The sequence below is a fragment of the Xenopus tropicalis genome, chromosome 2 (genome assembly GCF_000004195.4).
Source record: "Xenopus tropicalis strain Nigerian chromosome 2, UCB_Xtro_10.0, whole genome shotgun sequence".
Taxonomy (NCBI): domain Eukaryota; kingdom Metazoa; phylum Chordata; class Amphibia; order Anura; family Pipidae; genus Xenopus; species Xenopus tropicalis.
Genome location: NC_030678.2, coordinates 139783022 through 139802935, shown reverse-complemented (window position 1 = coordinate 139802935; position 19914 = coordinate 139783022). Strand labels below are relative to the sequence as shown.

The 19914-nt window shown below is 38.5% G+C and overlaps 1 protein-coding gene across 2 annotated transcripts in view; it reads right to left on the bottom strand.

Moving 5' to 3' along the window:
• Positions 1-871: 871 nt before the first annotated feature.
• shmt2 (serine hydroxymethyltransferase 2 (mitochondrial)) overlaps positions 872-19914 on the bottom strand; it is a 32148-nt gene continuing 13105 nt past the window's right edge. Inside the window, exons 7-13 of one of the 2 annotated variants that reach the window (XM_012954056.3) lie at positions 12006-12128; positions 11664-11803; positions 7485-7650; positions 4935-5034; positions 2810-2965; positions 2309-2416; positions 872-1411 (exon numbers count right to left, since the gene is read on the bottom strand). In XM_012954056.3, the coding sequence (XP_012809510.1) occupies positions 1284-1411; positions 2309-2416; positions 2810-2965; positions 4935-5034; positions 7485-7650; positions 11664-11803; positions 12006-12128 (921 nt within the window). In that variant the 3' untranslated portion in view covers positions 872-1283. 2 annotated transcript variants of the gene reach the window in all.

Below are 19914 nucleotides of genomic sequence, written 5' to 3'. Positions count from 1 at the left end.
CGACTTTTCCTTGCATCTGCTTTTTTAGTTTATATCTTTTTGATGCATTTCTGACATTCATGGAAATTAGATTATTCGTAGTTTAAAAAAAAAAAAGTCAGAAAAATTAGAGTTTTAGTAAATCTGCCTCCAAGTCTGCTAAAAATAATTTTAAACATTAAATAAACCCAATAGGATTGTTTTGCCTCCAATAAGGATTAATTATATCTTAGTTGGGATCAAGTACAAGGCACAGGTATGGGATCCATTATCCAGAAAGCTCCAAATTACAAGAAGGCAATCTCCCATAGACTCTATTTTAAACAAACTATTACAATTTAAAAAAAATATATATCATTTCCTTTTTCCTTGTAATGAAACAGTACCTTGTACATGATCCCAACTAAGATATAATTACCCCTTATTGGAGGCAAAACAATCCTATTGGGTTTATTTAATATTAAAATTATTTTTAGTAGACCTAAGGTATGGAGATCCAAAGGACTTATCTGGAAACCCCAAGCATTCTGAATAACAGGTCCCATACCTGTACTGTTTTATTATTAAAGAGAAAAAAAATATTTTACAAATTTGAAGTCTTTGATTAAAATGGTGTCTACGGGAAATGGCCTTCCCATAATTCCAGATAATGGATCCCATACCAGTATAATTTTCCATGTGCATGCAACCATTTTAAAACATATTGGCAATGTGACTAGAAATATTACTACACGCCAATCGTCATTTTTCCTTTGGTGCCCACCTGGTTACTAAGTAGTTCTAAAACAAAGCTTTGTGACATGTAGGATGGGTAGGCATGGTTTATGGAGCAACAAGGTGTAACAGATATCCCTCCATGCTTATTAAAAATACAGACGAAGAGAAGCAAGGATCACTGTACCATGATGTTTTTGTTTATTGCTCTAACAGTCTCTGGAGTCTACCTGAATATGCTCTGCTGCAGCATGAATCCCCTTACCCCACACTGAAATGTCAGATTTGGAGTTTTGAGATTTCATTATGGAAGTCCAATGCACCACGGAAATGACAATGAAACAAATCTAGCTGCCTAGTTCTTCATGCAGTGATGCTGCTGGAGAGAAGGTTTGCCAAGTAGAAAAGGGTCCTGGGTCACTCCGTTATAAGAAAAGATAAGAGACAACTAAATATATGATGCAGGAATAGAATGCAATAAGAAATTGGCTGGATTAACAGAAAATGCAATGAGGCAACAGGAAGCGCAGGAAGAAATAGGGTGGAATGGTTTGTTGTTCTTAACACCATCAATCATCTTTTTATTTTATTCAACGCTCATCAAATCCAGGCATGGGAAAAGAACGGGCAAACTGCTCCACTTGCTTACGCAGGTCTGCTATCCGATTAACTGTTTCGTGGTCCTCAAGAAGAAAGTTCTTAAAGTCTTGAAGTTTGTCTAAAAAGAACAAAAAATATGATGAGACTCATAGTACATACTACTGCAGATTATAGCTAAGGTGGAAATAAACATTTTTATGAACTAGATATTAAAAACACTTAGTAAACAAATGTCATGGAATTTTGGCTCATTTAAAATAAAACAAAAGAAATTGTTGAGTTCCATTCAGCTCTGAGCCTCTAGTGAAACAGACAGGAACATATATAGGAATAATGAGGGAACACAGAGCATTAACTGTAGAGACCTGCAAGGTGCAGCCCTCTCTGAACAGGAATTCACTTAATGGATAACATTAAAACTCAAGGCACATAGTCCTGTTATGCTTTTAGGGTGAAGACACACTGAGCTACTAGTAGCAGCTACTTTTTCACAGCTACTAAACGCCAGAAAATACCCTGCCATACTGAGAATTGCCTCTGCTAAAACACACGTAGAGACAATTATCAGTAAATGATCAGCATTGTCTATTTTAGCAGCCATGACAAGTAGCTGCTACTAGTAGCTCTGTGTGTCTTCACCCTGAGAGACCTGTGGTGATCAAAAAGCTGCAATGTAAACAAGGGGTTGCCACAGACCAGCTGACCACAAATATAAAATGCTTGGCACTACTGCCCACGACTGGTCCCGCCACACTGTGAAGAGTGCAGTCCTGGGTGTAAGGGAGCCTTATATAAAATGTGATGTGTTTTATTGAATGAGAAGTGCTAGCACTATTATGTCATTATGTCATCAAGAGAAGCAAAGGAAGAATGGCATATAGGCTGGGCCCCCTGAAAAGACAGAACCGTTTAAATAGACAAAGTCTAAGCAAATAACAGGTACAGTATGAGCAACAGGGAACAGTCAGACACAACTTACAGCATCTGTACCAACTATACACATCAATAAACTCACTTGTTTTGCGCTTAACATCAAGTCCGATGCGGATACCTTCATCAATGAAATGAACCACTTTTTCAAAGTCGGCTTCCTTGAAATTCCGAGATGTCAGCGCAGGGGCACCTGAGAGAGGCAAACCAGTTAGCACCAACAGCATATTATAATCCACCACAATGTCAAAAAGGTGATCACACCCGCGTCATTGGTTTTACATAACAGCCATTTAGCAGGAAACAATTACATTTCTAGAGATTCTTGATGGGTAACAGTTCTCCATGCCTTTGCCCTTAATATGCCTAATAATATGTAAGTGTAGAAGACACTATTTTTAAATTGCAGAAACACTGCAAGGTCTTCTTAGATAAGCTTAGTCTTTTTTAAGCTCAATATATTTAATTATGTAACATATCAACTACATAGGCTGTAAGAGAATAATTCAGGGCTAAGCAAATATTTGGCAGCTGAAGTGAGACAACATTCAGCTTGACAGATGGAAGGACATAGTTCTGTTCTTACCTAGCCGTAACCCTCCTGGGGTAAGTGCGCTCTTGTCCCCCGGGCATGTGTTCTTGTTTGCGGTTATTGACACAAGCTCCAGCACCCTCTCTGCTCTTGCGCCATCAATGCCCTTGGGTCTCAGGTCTACTAAAACCAGGTGATTATCTGTCCCTCCTGGAGAAAGAAAGTAACTTACTGATAACTGATGTTCTTAACATTAAAATGCAGGAGATCGGTTACAGTCACAAACATCTAGGCAGGTCTGAAAAACAGTTCCAGAACGTTAGAACTGAAAGTGCAATGCAACCTTTAAAAGATACAAACACTACATCAGTATGCATTGTCATCCAATTCCAGAAAAACAGCTAACAATTTGTTTTTGTAACTCCCAGCATCTTTACATATACTATTTCTGCACACTGTTATTTACTTGCATCCTGTTAGAGAAAATAACAAGTAACAAATATCAGCAAGCAGAATTGTATAGATAAGATGCAAAGAGTAAGGGCTCTGGCACACGGGGAGATTAGTCGCCCGCGAACAGGGAGTTTTGCTGCGGGCGACTAATCTCCCCGTGTGCCAGAGCCCTTACACAGAAAAAGTTGCAGCTGCTGTTCTGGAATTGGATAACGTCATAGGGATGTGCAGCAATGGTACATTATGAGATGCAGGAAGGTAAAGAGAAACCAAAGCAGCAGCTTTTATTCTGGAGCAGGCGGAGACACAGGCAGGAAGATGGGAGGGGTCAGTGCTATGACCACTTCCTGTGGGTGAATATAAAGACACTCTTGTCCCACATTTCATTCTAGCCTCTGAAGGGAAAGGATCTCTCTGCAGCTCGGATATTATCACTTTTGAAGGAGGTAAAATACATTCAAAACATTTTTTTTTTTTTTGCATCATTATATAGGGATAAATCATATAACTGAATTTAAATATTACAGAAAATGTCTCCTTTAATAATGCGGCAATTCAATACACAGCTGACAGTCTTGATTTCTGCATTATTAACCCTTATGGCTTCATTCGCTATCATAATTAAGACAGTTAGGGGTATATTTATCATGCTGTGTAAAAAGCGGAGTAAAACATTACTGGTGATGTTGATTATCGCAGCCAATCAGATGCTTTGGTTTTCTAATTGCTGATTGGTTGCCCTGGGCAACATCACCGGTAATGCTTTACTCCACTTTTTACACAGCATGATAAATATACCCCAAGTGTTGTTCTGTACAGTTTTTCAGTAGGTGTCCAGCACCCAGCCAGGTATGGCACATAATTGTGTTATGCTGGGTAATAACTCTTCACAATATACTTGACTAATGTTTTTCTTTCCACTGCAGTTAATGACAAGAGATAAAAAAAAAATGTGGCATTAAAGTTCTGTGCTACACGAATGGATAAGGAAATGGTGAGCAATAACTTCAGCATTCTACCTCGATCTTCTTGGAAATGTAGAAAATACTGTGGCTTTAATACATAGTGAGTTTCACTAGCACAAAAAGCTGACTTTTCTTTGGTTCCACATATATTCATAGATTTGAACCCTTGCATTGTTAAACTCACAGTAAAGTCTGATCCTTGAAAATAACATTCCTTTCTAAACATTTACAAATTGCAGGACAGCAGCCATAATGATGGTTTGAATTAGACATTGTTATCATTTTGCTTCTCACTGTAATCACCAGGTAACCGGTGCAACTACCTTATAACAAAAAAAAAAAAAATTAAAAAATAGATTACGATAAAAGCCAGTGTTTCTAGAAACCGAGCATTTCTTCTCTTGTTCTCTTATAGGGGGTTCGGCAACATGACTGTTAAACACAGAGAGTGTTATCCATCTCGACATAAACCAAAGAAATGGTTAATTCATTTGGGGAGAAGAATTTTAAAAACACAGGAGCTTATTTACTAATACTGGGCCTTGACAGTAACCCCTGACAACAAATCAGCGATTTTCCATTTTCACAATACACAATGCTATTGGTTACTGCTCAGATGCAAATTTTAGCGGTATTAATAAATGATATCCCGGTTACCTTATAATAAAAGCCCTAGTTCTGTTGATAGACACTTAACCCCTGATGATAGTTAAAACACAATTTGGTTTTTATGACTGATTTCCCTTATATAAAATCAGTACCTGACACCAGTGTGTAACCCTTGCTTAGCAGAGCGGCGGCCATGGATTTGGCGTTCTTCAGGACTTGCACTGCATATTCACGGAACATAGGAGAACTGGCCTGGAAACAAAATGCAAACAGTTAAAAGAGATGTACTTCAAAGCCCCCAGTCTCAGCACACTGCACATCAAATAAATAACTAAGTGTGCTAAAACCAAAATACCCTTCCATCTGTGGTTTATACACAATGCATGGCCTTTAATCTGTGTTGAATGCGCTGATCTTGTTAGGTGACCATATGGTAGCCAGACAGGATGCAGTGGCTCTGAAAATAAGGGAATTTATCAGGTGTGTGAAAAAAAATATTAAAAGAAAATAGGATTTTCCAGAAGCTTCATGTATCATTCTTTATTTGGAAGAGAAGGGAATATTAAGAATAAAAGAAGGTGATAGCAGTAGGAGCATACGTGGCATGTCAGGAAATTGCTTTTTATTCTTTTATTCTTATTTAGAGAATATTATGGAAAGTGACAAGCAAATCTTGCCCCGTGTGTGTGTGTAGGAGCTCTTGGGATTTCTAGATTTTGCACAGGAAAGGAAGAGCAAAGGACCACAGTGCTTTTCTTCTATGTCAGTCCATTACATATGATTTCGTACTGGAGTCATCCTGAATGTTGCTGTCAGCCAGCAGGTGTTTAACAAATAAAAATGGTAATCCAGTTTAACAACAATGAAGACTATAGAAGCACAACTCTGGCTACAATGCAAATCACCCCATGGGGTAATTGTGTGCCAGAAGACTTATATTACAAAATCAGTGTCAAATTAAAATACGCCTCTATCAAGTATGAAAAACCTGGGGACTCCCTGCACTCTGCATGTACCGTATTTATAATTTACTGCCTGCTGGGACCAGATCGCCAAGTCTGAACAGCAGGGATAAACAATGAAAGTCACTGACAACATAATGCTCAATGAAACACCGTTCTGAAATGCTGACGGTATTACCCATTTAAAATCATATGCACAGGCACAACATGGAGAATGTACTTGGACACACAGAAACAATGAGAAGCAAATAATATGTTCTACTGGGATTTAGATAATAGGTCTTGAGAGACTACAGGACCAGTGGACAAGTGGATTAAGTGCATACACTCTATAACAGGACTGAAGCTCAAACAGAGAGCATGATCTGTACATGCAAGACTAAGCCAAATCTACAGTTTGCCATTTATCAACCAAAATACACAACAGAGAAGCAATTGCAAGTATTCTGCTGCCTGCTACAACACCAGCAATGCCGTTAGTGATTTTCTTCCAGGTAGCTTGGGTATACAGAAGACAGGAAATAAATAAGTAAAAAAGCTCTCATAAAAACTCCTCACTTGTAGGGGAAACTAAATTTGGAGACCCCACATTGTTTAGCAACTTCACTGCAAGGAACATAGCATTTCAATGTGTTATGAACATTTCCAGTATTTGGTGAAGAGATGCTAAAAGGTGGTTGCTAATTGTAAACAATCAGTTCTTGCAGTAATATGATCAAACTGATAATGGGTTGCTATTTATCACCTATGCTATTGAATATTCCCAGTGCTGCGGTTTGTTTTAGGACTGGGAAGAAATCTTGGATAAAAAGTATAGTGTCCCTTTATGCTGGTTACCATTTCCCACAATGAGGCAGTAAATATGAATACCAAAGTGATGACCGCAGCCAAGCCTATTAAAGGACATGTAAACACTATTTTTCTACCAAGCTGGGCACATCTTCCCCACCCAAACTAAACCATTTGTATTGAATATATCCCCTCCATTCACTAGAACCATTACATAAACAAACAGCAGATTTCACTCTGTGGCTATTTCTCACACATCTTTAGTGACATTTAAATCTGCAAACAGAACAGCGCCGTAAAGTTCATACAAGAAGAATGCAGGCTTACACAGACAGAACTTATTTTGATAAAAAGTTCTGCTTGGATTGTGCCCTGTAATGGTTTAAGTGAGCTCAGGACAGGAGGTAAGAAAAAAAAACATGTTTCTCCAGCACAGTGCACAGCTAGAGGGGAGTTTTTATGGAAACCAGCAGCGCCATCTCTTGTTTGGCTGCTAGACTGGAGGGCGTGTTTGGTAACCTGCGCTGAAAAGAACTGAGCATGCATAGTTAGCCAAGAGCCAAAGTCAGTTCCTAAGGGAGGGGCAAGTGGGTTACAGGAAGAGAAGGAATCCCAAGTGATTAAGGGGATGCTGCAGCCTTACTATTAACCTTTAAACAACAGGAGTGGCAGGTATTTAAAGATTTCAAAGAGGCTGTTCGCAGATTTTTTGTGGGGGGGGGGGGGTTTAGGGGGTTTACACATCCTTTAAAGTAGATTTTAGGAGACTATATGAGTTTAAATGAATACAGAGGCAATATAGTATGGATTAAGGGCAAAAAACATTTTTATAAAGAAGAATTGCCATTTAACTATGCAGCTACATTATAAATAATCCTTTGTGCATATTCATAGGAAAATAAATAATTGTGCAACCCCACCCACCCATAATAATAATAATAATAGCGTTACCTGTTTTAAAGCCACGGCAACAGCTGCAATTGCATGATTGTGAGGCCCCCCTTGGATCGAAGGAAACACTGAAAAGTTGACTTTGTCTTCCAAGTTATAAAGTACATCTTTTCCAGTTTTCTTATCCACAGATTTTACACCTTTTCGGTAGAATATTAACCCAGACCTGAAAAAAAAAAAAATTAGTAAAAAAAAATTAGTAAAATAGGAGGTTATTATACTACCACCATCTGTCTGCAAAAATAATTATTAAACCACCCCATGATACCCCCAATATACCATAGCAGAATGTGGCAGTAAAACAGTAGCATGTTTAGCACAATCCTTGACCAATCAGAAATAAAAATACTTTTTTAAATATTAAAGTTTATTTATGGGCTTTCTTCATAAGGATCCTAAAGTGCTGCTTAGTTCAACTCAAATCATACATAAAACAGGTAAATATGTATAAAACAGGTAGCTCTTGGAGCCTAAATGTCTGCTATTTGCAGAACACTGCAGTAAAGCTCATTTTTCCTTCTGTAGGAATTTACATTTTCTGACAGCCTTCTGTACCAGAGGAGAGGTAAATGAAGCTCAGCGGGAGACCTGCAATGCCCTGCTGCTCAGATTCACACAGTTTCCCGCTTCGCTCCAGGGTGTGAAGTCGACGGAAGCACAAAAAGGTGCAAAAAAAAAAAAAAAAAAAAAGGAGATCAAGAAAAACCAGGGGAGGCGAGTGCACAGGCAAAGGGTGCTGAGGCCTGTTTGTTAATTGGTTTGATTGGATAGTGCTGAGTGTAGTGCAGAAATGCTGGCTGCGTTGTCACTGTACAGTAAATCACATGTACAGTATTTGTGGTTTGGATATCACACAGCTATGGGAAAATGCCTAGTATGCATTTAGAAATTCAGAATGGCTACTAATTTACTGCTGCTACCACTGAACAAAGATATGAGAACCACGCAGTGCTTGATTTAAAAGCATCAGTTCCAATTCCTCGTAGAAACCATAAGGATGCTGCAGGCGACCTAAGGTCCAAAGCACCCAAATTATATAGAAGCCTTGCCAAACCCCTGGCACTGAATACTCTTTAATAAGATAAGACTGACTACCAACCTATAAAATTAAAGTGATACTTACACGTTTCTAAAAAAAAAAAAAAAAAAAAAAAAATCCATAGGATTGTGTCAGTATTACTGGAGGAGTTAAGTGATCAACTTTTTTTCATTCACAAATGGCCCCAATCCTCGCCCTCAGGCGACACTCCAACACAGTTCAGGTTTCTATTCGGTCGCTGTGTCAAAGGTGGTGCGATCCTTTGATAGGCTCCCGCAGTGTTTTTATTTGTAATCAGCCTATGGAACATGCCGCCTACAGCCCAGCGTGTCTGAAGAAAATAGTGTGGCGTCTGCTCCTCTCTTTCCCATTAGCAAACTGCAGGTACCACTGGGCTGGCATGGGGGCATTTTTAAAGAGGAAAGAAGTCGATGCCTAAACTCCCCCAGTAATATGGACACACTCCTATGTATTAATGTAGGAACATGTAACTCTTTAAAGGAGAAGGAAAGGCTAATAAAGACTTAAGGGCACTATGGAGACAACTGAAGGTATGCCTGCAGCTTGAGATTAAGTCTCCCCATATTTCTCAGGTTAAGAAGATCAGAAGCCAAACAAGAAGAAAAAAACGCTGAGCTGTGTAAAAGTTCCCATAATGCCTTTCTCCTGCACAGACACCCAGACCAAGTGAACATGCTCAGTAAGTTAGACTTAGTCAGCTTCCTGCTGATTGGGTCAGATCCACATTCCTAAGGGGGGGTGAGTCCTTAACATTCTTGAGGGAGGGGGGAGCAGGAGAGAGCAGGAAGCAGAAAGCTGCGTGTCTCTGGCAGAGGAATTACAGACACAACAAATCTTTGACAGAGAAGTCAGTGCAGCATTTCTGTAAGTGCTTATGGCTGTATATACATAGACCTTTCTGATAAAGCTTACTTAGTTTTTACCTTTCTTTCGTCCCGGGCGAAGACACCCGGGATTAGTCGCCGCAATTTTTTTAAAAAGTTGCAGTGACTTATGGGTGTGCAGCAAATATTGTGCTATTAGTAGCAGACACTTTTGTTAATCTATTGAAGTTACTGTATATCGCCACAGTTAGTCGATGCGACGGAGTTATTTAAAACTCTTGATGACTAATCACCCCATGTGTCTTTGCCCTAATATGTTGATTAGTTTCTTCTATTAAAGGGTCTAATTGAATACGCTGGACTGTCTCAGACATCAAATCAGCGGTGAGCATACATGGCATCTAAGCATGACATCATACAAACAGATGGCATGTATACTCCATTCTGATTGGCTTTGGATATGCTGACTAGACAGAAGCTGCCTAGATTTGTTATGTAACATGGACTTGGCTGTGGAGTGAACCAGACTCTTTATAATGTTAAGAAAAAAAAGAATGTATATTAAAAAAGTGTAACATTTCTGAAACATATTAGGCTAGAAAATATAGGCATTAGTGTTTAAGGCTTCTCTACTAGCCTAATGTGACCACGGTCCTTTAGCAATAAAGCTGCCCCAGTAGCTCCCCATGTTTTTTTTCCACATGCTCTATGCTGCCGTCACTTTCCTAAGCTTAGGCACCCACTCACAATATACTGTATATATGCATATTTATCTCAGTATAACTAGTAATGCTTCAGATTCACATTATGTAACAGCATAGAAACCACCTCAATTCTGCTTGATGATATCCAAAACTGCACACTTAGGGGCACATTTATCAATGTATGAATTAGTACGATTACAAAAAAGTTTTAGAACTGTGCGTATTTTCTGCGTTTTTTTTGTTAATTTACGTAACTTTTCCATACTACTTTGAATGCCTACATAAACACTTAAAGTATATAAAATAAAGCATTTCTAGCCATGTTTGGTTAAATGATTGACTACAGTTGTGGCTGTTTGTGGAAGATATTGCTTTTATATGATGTGACAAATAATTTGGTGCTTTAAATACCCAATTGGAATTACAGCTTTACTATGTCCACTTGGCTTGCCCCAGTATTGAGCTTGCATGTTCAAGGTTCAAGGTACCCAAATGTTATGACTGGCAGCATGTATAAATAAATTATGTTTTGCTGTTTAGAATCAGGTGTAAGAGAGGATAACCCCTCAACAATATAATAGGTTTAAAAGTTGTTAAACAAATTAGACACAGTAAAGTAGAACTGCCCTATCTCAAAAAACAATTTTGCTACTTTCATATATAAACAAGGGCCTTAATTCTAATCAGTACCTGCCCTGTGCTGGTGCCACTGGCTATACATTGAAAATAATGGAGTCTTCTTTCATGTAAAACACAAATGGGAAATGTAATAAGGTGCAAAGTTCTCGACTGGTACACTCACCTGTAAGAACCAATAAGCAGGAAGCGTTTACTGATCAAACATCTTATTGGTTGCTATGGGTTACTACACATGGGCAAAATTAGTGCCTTTAAATTACATATGGGGGTAAATCTAACAAATATAATTTCAGTAATCATACAAATGGAGAAAACTCTCTAGAGATTTAGCTTAGATGCTTGCTCATCAGTTTTAAAGAGTAGTTTAGGTTGTACATTTTATATCCTGTCAAGTCACAATAAGACCTTTTTATTAATAGTTATATAGATATCTGCTCACAAACTTGGGTAACAATGGCATTGTTTCTCAAAAGCCAATGTATTTTAAACAAATGGAAATCTAAACTTTACTTTGTGTGTGGGTTTTCCTGCAGTTTACTAAAGTATTTTTTGAACTTTCCTCTGTTTTTTTTCCCTAGAAATTTTTGCTGCTATATCTGAGTGGACAAAGCATTATAATTTAAGGCAAAACTGCTGCAAGTCTGCCAGAACTCTACAAAAATATTGATTTCAATAAAATATTGATATCAATAAAACTGGATATTCAGAATTTGAATACTTGCAAATAGCCCCCTTTACAGTGCACATTTTGTGGCAAACTTCACAACAGACCCATCCATACACTGTGGCTCCTGCATTGCTCTGTGAATATCCACTAAAACAGGCATATTTCCAGCTTGCAGAATAATGGGAGCAATCCATAGAACGGGGGTAAGGATAATGGTTATCCATACAACAAATTTAGGTTTGGCTTATCCGAGAACCTAAGGCTTAGACAAAAAAATGATATTACCTTGCCCCTCGCAAAGTCTTGTGTGTTGTTGAGGTGACAATATCAGCATGTTCAAAGGGAGATGGGATCACGCCAGCTGCTACAAGTCCACTGATATGAGCCATATCAGCCAGAAGGTAGGCTTTCATTTCATCACATACCTAAATCAAGAACATCATAAGAGATCTGGGGTTGCCCTATAGCAAACATAAGCTATTAGTGGCAATATACAAACGTGCCATTGCTGCAATGCATGCTAACCTTCATAGTCTTAGGCTTATGGCACATGGATGTATTCACTGGGAATTCTTGTACAGTACCATATAGATTTGCAGAAAACAAACAGGTTACTACAAGACATACCTTTCTCATCCTGGCATAGTCAATTAGCCGTGCATAGGCACTGGTTCCAGCAATGATAAGCTTTGGTCGGAAGAGGCGAGCAGTCATCTCCAGCTGATCATAATCAATTAACCCTGTTGCTGGCTTTAACACATAAAAGGGCAGACATAAGTCCTTAGTCATTGTAATGAATTGCTTAACGATAGGTCTATATTATTATGTGTATGCACTGGGAGTTATTTTAAGGGGTTCATTTTAGCCTATTGTCTTTAACACAAATTAACTATGTAACTCGACACTCCTTTAACTGAATCATTGGGAATATGTAGTTCCAAATCTGGAGAGATAGAAATTGAACATTAATGTTCCAGATTGAACAACACACATAAAAGAAAAAGTCAACCAAATGAGCTAATGTTTACTAGCCCTAGTAAATTAACCAAGTACATGGAATGGAGAATTGAATAACAGTATCCGGAATAAAACAAGTTGCTACTAAATAACAAAAGAACAATAATAAATTGACTGCTTCTAAGTATTTGGTGTAAAACATGACCATATCACTGTTGAGGAAGGGAGAAACAAGGAGGGGATATGAATGCAGGGCAGGCAAGGCCACACTAGTTCCAAAGCATCATGGTGCAAACAGCAGGCTACTTATAAGTGGAGGACTATGCTCATTAAAGACCTTGAAGCTGGCATTAAAAGTGGTGCTTGTGTTTGCTGACAGAACAAAATGATGAGCTGCAATAATCTCAGAGCATGAACTTTTTACTCCACATTGGGACTGAGACAAAGTGGGGCTAACTGGCAGATGTTTAACAAGGTCACACATTGAACAATATAATAAAGCTACCTGGGACTAAGTTAGGAGAATCCGTAACATATTTGCAGCAGTGCTTAAGGTCGGCAATAATTCATATATAACTCTCTTAAAGGAGGAAAATGTAAAAACTAAGTAAGCTTTATTAGAGAGGTCTATGTAAATACAGCCATAAGCACTTACAGTAATGCTGCACTGAGTCATCTATCAAAAGAAACACAGGATATCTTGTCTCCTTTTTTCTAAACATGTTCTTAGAGTATCTGAGTATCTCAGTCCTTCATTCCCTGGGTCAGAGTCTGCATAACTCTTTCCCTCTCCTGCTCCCCCCTCCCATAAGAATCCCCACTCTTAGGAATGCGTAATCTTAGCTATAAAGGCTAGAGCTGCAGCAGGAAGCTACTTAAAATGGCAGCTGCTATATTAAACAAATGGAAATAGCTTCTAGGATGCTTTACTCGGGTATGATAATGATTTTTACAGAATATAGTGTTTTAAATTAGACTAATGAGGTTAATCTACTGGCAGTAAAATGCAAAAATGACTTTCCTTCTCCTTTAATATAAAACTCAGAAAATAAAGACAAAGAGAAAATGCAAAGATCTGTGAATAATCTTTATGGCTACATCCCAGATATGCAGTCAGTACCAATTTCAACTGTAGCACAAAATAAAAGGGAGCTGGCACCCAACAAAAATTGATATAGGGGATCTAAACTCAAGAAATGAATTGCTGTAAGTTTACTCAGTGTGCTTTTCAAAACACTTTAGCAATTTACATCCATTTTATATTTTTAGTGTTTTTTGTACTACAACCGGAAGTGCTTAAAGCCCAAAAGGCGCAGAATCATGTACGCAGCTCTACCAACTGTAACACTATATAAGAGTATTAATGTAGCAATATGTCAGCACTATGTCTATATAAAACTTTATTCAAAGCACAGCCTCAATCTTACTTGGCTAAAATGTAGTGCAATCTCTACTGTGTAGATGTCACACCTTGGAAAGGTTCCTGACCTGTAGATGGATGGCATAGCCATGACTATATAATTGAGAGCACCTATTTACTTTGTTTCTAACTTTCTTGCCTTGTGTCTGCAATGAAAATAATATTTTTTTTTCTATTCAGTTTTTATGACTCACCTTTGTTATTTACTTTACTGTTTCATCTATATACTTTATTGCTTACTCCTTGTTCCTACTATCCCTTCTCATCTCTCTACTTTGTCTTAATGCCATTTTTGTTATCCGGCAATACAATGTACCAAATAAAAAGCACTGACACAATCAAAGGAAAGTCCTAGTAAGAATAATTTTAAGCACAAAAAAAAGAAAGTTCAGGTGTTGTAGGTCTGTGTGGGTACGGATATGACAATAAGCAAAAAAAAAAAAAAAAAAAAAAGAGATGTTTCCGACAAGCTTGAGGTGGTAGTTCATATTAACATTTACTTTTAGTATGATATAGACAGTGATATTTCAACCCAGTTTGCAATTGGTTTTCAGGTTTCATTTTTTATGGTTCATATTATAGATAGCAGATATTTAGCAGATTCAGCAGCTATCAAGTTTGGAATTTCAACTATCTAGTTGTTAGGGTCCCATATAACCTAGCAACATGGCAGTGGTTTGCATGACAGACTGTAAGAATAGGAGAGGGCCTGAATAAATAAAACATTTCAACTTCCCTATGGACTGCAATAAGCCTTTTCAAAAGTCTTACCAATGCAAGGGATCACCCCTTTCTCAATCTTTCTAAGTGAGTCTTTTGCCAGACGACAGTGTGGGCACGGCTTGCGTCACATGTGATGTGCATGTCCCCATGCCTCGTCAGTCACATTTCTATTCACTGGGTTCCATCACCGCTTGAAGAAGGCCTTGCCCAAACTGTGTGCAAAAGATATGCCTAGGAAGATTGAGAAAGGGTGCCGTTGATCCCCTTCATCAGATGATCTTTGAAAGGGTTTATTCTGGGCCCATAGGGAAGTTGAAATGTTTTATTTATTCAGGCCCTCTCCTATTCTTACAGTCCATCATGCAAACCACTGCCATGTTGCTAGGTTAAATGGGAAGTTGATATCTCTCAAGCCATTTATTTTTGTTAATTCATATATATTGGAAACATGCTTGCTTAGTGGAGAGGAGAGAGCGATACAAGTTACAATTACAGTATACAAATTTTATTATGAAGCTGAACCACACCTTTAAGCTCATCATTCATAATATGCTAGAAAGGTATAATTATTAGGCTTACATTGAGTTTGTAAACACCCATTTTCCTGCTGTTGAAAACAACAGTTTTGGGAACAATAAAACATATACAACAGTGTGTCATTTGTAAAAAAAAACAAAAGTATAGAGCAAAACAGATGTATACTTTTTCTAAACGATTACTCAGAAAAGACCATCCATTTCATTGGAAGAGGCTTAATTACTGCACATACACTTTTAAGGCATAGAGCTGCTGTGTTACTTCCCAGAGCCAGCAGCCTTGTGCCAAATGAGACAGAACCCTCTAAACAGCTTAGCTTATCTTCTGGGTTTCAGAAGCATGGGACTCCCTCTCCAGGGTTGGACGCTTTAGTTCTTCTTTAACGCACATTTTATGTTCTGCATAGGACACCCCTAAGCAATATATATATAAAAAAATATATACTTCCCTGGAAAACTAGGGAAAGGCTTTCAGAAGCACAAACAAATGATTCTGAATTGTAAATGTACAGTATTGCCAGAGTGTCTGGGTTGTAATAAAGCAAACTGAAGCCAAACCAAGAATTTAACCAGTGAAAAATGCATAAACAGATTATTCCTATTCAATGCATGTAAGGGCAAAATGCTATTGTTGTATTGTATTGCTGTATTGTTAGGACAGAAAGCAGAGCCTTCTGGTTACCCAAATAAAGCCCTGCGTGGATCAATATATAGAAAAAGAGCTTTAGAAGCTGTACTTTGAATTTGGATATGCCAAAAAATAAAAAAGAGCTTAGAACCAGAATAATGCATTATGCTTGATATATTTCTATATCAGTGACAAAAAGTCTTAAAATAGCTTTTTTTTACCATAAACAATTCCAGCAGCAATAAACTCCAACTCCAAAAAGCTCCAGCACAGAAGTGCTAGGAGTTATGGCTCACAATAGCTGGGGGCTTCAATTATTAAGATCAGATTATTAATTATTAAGATTCAGACAACATTATAGTGCTTTTGGTTAGCATTCAGGGCACACTCTATTCAACATGTATGAGCCTTAAAGATATACACAACCATGTTTATCATACAATCCCGATTCCAAAACAGTTTGGACACAAGGTAAAATATAAGTAAATGAGAATGGGAATTTTTGCAAATCATTTAACTACAAATAGTACAAGAAAACATATCAACTGTTGCAATCAAAAAATTGTGTATTTACTAATTCTGAGCGGCCAAGGCTTGGCCCCCCTGGGAAAGAGACCCTTCAACGATGAAACAATGACTAATGTTTTTGATGCATTGCCGCTTGATCAGGATCAATATTTCTATAAACCTTGCATAATCAGATTTATCACTATTGTTAATACTGAATACATATGTATGTGCTGTTGTGGCCTGTTTAAACTTTATATACTAATAAAAACCAAAATTTAAAAAAAAAAAAAAAAAAATTGTGTATTTAAAAATCTTTTAAATCTAAAAAAATATAAGCTCATTTTGAATTAGATGCCAGTAACACGTTTAAAAAAAAATTGGAAAAGAAGCAACAAAACACTGGAAAAGTTGTGCATCTAGAGTTACTTGCATGATTAGAGGATGCAGTGATGAATGGTGTTCAGACAATGGCTTTGGAAGTATCCCTGAGCCCATGCAGCGATTTCCACTACAGAAATGGGACTGGTTTTAATTCCGTGCCATCTGAGGGCTCAAAGCTCACAGCCATTCAATATTGCTTTTGCCATGTCCGTCGTTCTTCAATGATATTCTATACTTCTGAAAGACCCTGCCTCTCTAGGATCTGCTCTTTTTAGCATTGTACATGATACAGAAACACCACCTCCTGCTCTGCCCAAACTCATTTAGGATGGACCAGGCAAAGTGAAAAACTGTTCCGTTGTCTGACAGGCCAAAATCTGATATTCTTTTGGAAAATTAAGGATGATGTCCGTGTTAAAGAGATAATACACCCCTTTTCAACACAAGCTCAGGGAACAGGGCTTGCGCTGAACACACTTCACTATTTTCTTTTTAAATTATGAAATTTCTATGGTTTCTGTTATTTCTGGCACTGAACAAGAATATGAAGCAATTTAATCTTAAGCACTTTCTTTCACTTCCTGATCCCTTAAAACCTTAAAGAAGCAGATTAAACTAATAACCTGTTCACTGAGAAGCCCCTGATAATAAGCTGTTCAAATGCTGCTATTTGAAGAAGGGGGGGGGGTTGTTTATTTAAAGGTAGATAGGGAGTTTTGAACAAATTGCCCTGTTTATATAGGAGAGGTTAACGTCAGTAAAAATATTATTTGTGTAAGGTGTATTAGTGCACATGGCAAGCAAAACCTGCACATCTGTGAAGGCACCATTAATGCTGAATGATATATACAGAGTTTGGAGCAACATATGCTGCCATCCAGATGATGCCTTTTTTAGGGAAGGCAAGACAATGCCAAACCACATTCTGCTTGTATTACAACATCATGGCACTATAAGTGAGAGAGCATGGGAGCTAAACTGATTCCCTGCAGCCCAAAACTGCCACCCATTGAAAACATATGGTGCATTATGAAAGAAAAAATACAAAGGAGACCCTGAGTGTTGACCATCTGAAATCCCATATCAGGCAAGAATGGGACAACGTTTCACTTTCAATACTACAGCAGTTGGTCTCCTCAGTTCCCAAATGGTTACACAGAGGGGCACATTTACTAATCCACGAATCCAAATGGAAAAAATTTGGATCGGAAACGAACATTTTGCGACTTTTTCGTTGCCGTTACGACTTATTCGTAAATTGTCGCGACTTTTTTGTAGCCGTTACGACTTGCGCGAATTGTCGCGACTTTTTCGTAGCCGTTACGATTTGCTCGTATATTGTCGCGACTTTTTCGTATTGAGCGCTCGTAAACGGCGGCCAAAACTTTCAGTCTTTGCATGATTTTGGAAGCCTCCCATAGGACTCAATGGCACTCTGCAGCTCCAACCTGGCCCAAGGAAAGTCACGATACTGAAGCTCGAATGAGTCCGAAACTTTCTTACTCGGCGCGATGGCTACCAAAAAATCGCGACAATTCGCGCAAGTAGTAACGCTATGAAAAAGTCGTAACGGCTACGAAAAAGTCGCAACAATTTACGAAAAAATCGCAAAATACCGATCATTACGAAAAAAACGCATTCAGACGTTCGTGGATTAGTAAATGTGCCCCAGAGTGTTGTTAAAAGAAGACGTGATGTAACACAGTGGGAAACATGCTCCTTTCCCAACTTTTTTGAAACATGCGGTCATGAAATTCAAAATGAGCATATACTCTTCAGAAAACAATTACATATCTGTTTCAACACTATTTGCAAGTTTAATTGATTTGCGAATCATCCCATTGTTTTTTTTATATATTTTACACAGTGTCCCAACTTATTTGGAAATGGGTTTGTGAGATATGCATATCTGCAGATGCTACCTAACTATACCCCTATGCATTAAATCACTGTCCACATACAATATGGTCACATGTACATCACTGTCCTCTGACCTCTGTCCTACAAGTTCTCCCCCCCCCATTGGTGCATTAATCTGCCTCTTCTGTGATTTTATCATTTAGCTGAATCTGTTGGCTGTCTAAGGCTGAAATCAGCCATTTAGAAAGTAACTCAAAAATGAAGGTCATAAGTAAATAAAGGCACAGCAAAAATTATAAGGTACAGTGGCTTGCAAAAGTATTCGGCCCCCTTGAACTTTTCCATATTTTGTCACATTACAGCCACAAACATGAATCAATTTTATTGGAATTCCACGTGAAAGACCAATACAAAGTGGTGTACACGTGAGAAGTGGAAGGAAAATCATACATGATTCCAAACATTTTTTACAAATAAATAACTGCAAAGTGGGGTGTGCGTAATTATTCAGCCCCCTTTGGTCTGAGTGCAGTCAGTTGCCCATAGACATTGCCTGATGAGTGCTAATGACTAAATAGAGTGCACCTGTGTGTAATCTAATGTCAGTACAAATACAGCTGCTCTGTGACGGCCTCAGAGGTTGTCTAAGAGAATATTGGGAGCAACAACACCATGAAGTCCAAAGAACACACCAGACAGGTCAGGGATAAAGTTATTGAGAAATTTAAAGCAGGCTTAGGCTACAAAAAGATTTCCAAAGCCTTGAACATCCCATAGAGCACTGTTCCACCGATCATTCAGAAATGGAAGGAGTATGGCACAACTGTAACCCTACCAAGACAAGGCCGTCCACCTAAACTCACAGGCCAAACAAGGAGAGCGCTGATCAGAAATGCAGCCAAGAGGCCCATGGTGACTCTGGACGAGCTGCAGAGATCTACAGCTCAGGTGGGGGAATCTGTCCATAGGACAACTATTAGTCGTGCACTGCACAAAGTTGGCCTTTATGGAAGAGTGGCAAGAAGAAAGCCATTGTTAACAGAAAACCATAAGAAGTCCCGTTTGCAGTTTGCCACAAGCCATGTGGGGGACACAGCAAACATGTGGAAGAAGGTGCTCTGGTCAGATGAGACCAAAATGGAACTTTTTGGCCAAAATGCAAAACGCTATGTGTGGCGGAAAACTAACACTGCACATCACTCTGAACACACCATCCCCACTGTCAAATATGGCGGTGGCAGCATCATGCTCTGGGGGTGCTTCTCTTCAGCAGGGACAGGGAAGCTGGTCAGAGTTGATGGGAAGATGGATGGAGCCAAATACAGGGGAATCTTGGAAGAAAACCTCTTGGAGTCTGCAAAAGACTTGAGACTGGGGCGAAGGTTCACCTTCCAGCAGGACAACGACCCTAAACATAAAGCCAGGGCAACAATGGAATGGTTCAAAACAAAACATATCCATGTGTTAGAATGGCCCAGTCACAGTCCAGATCTAAATCCAATCGAGAATCTGTGCAAGATC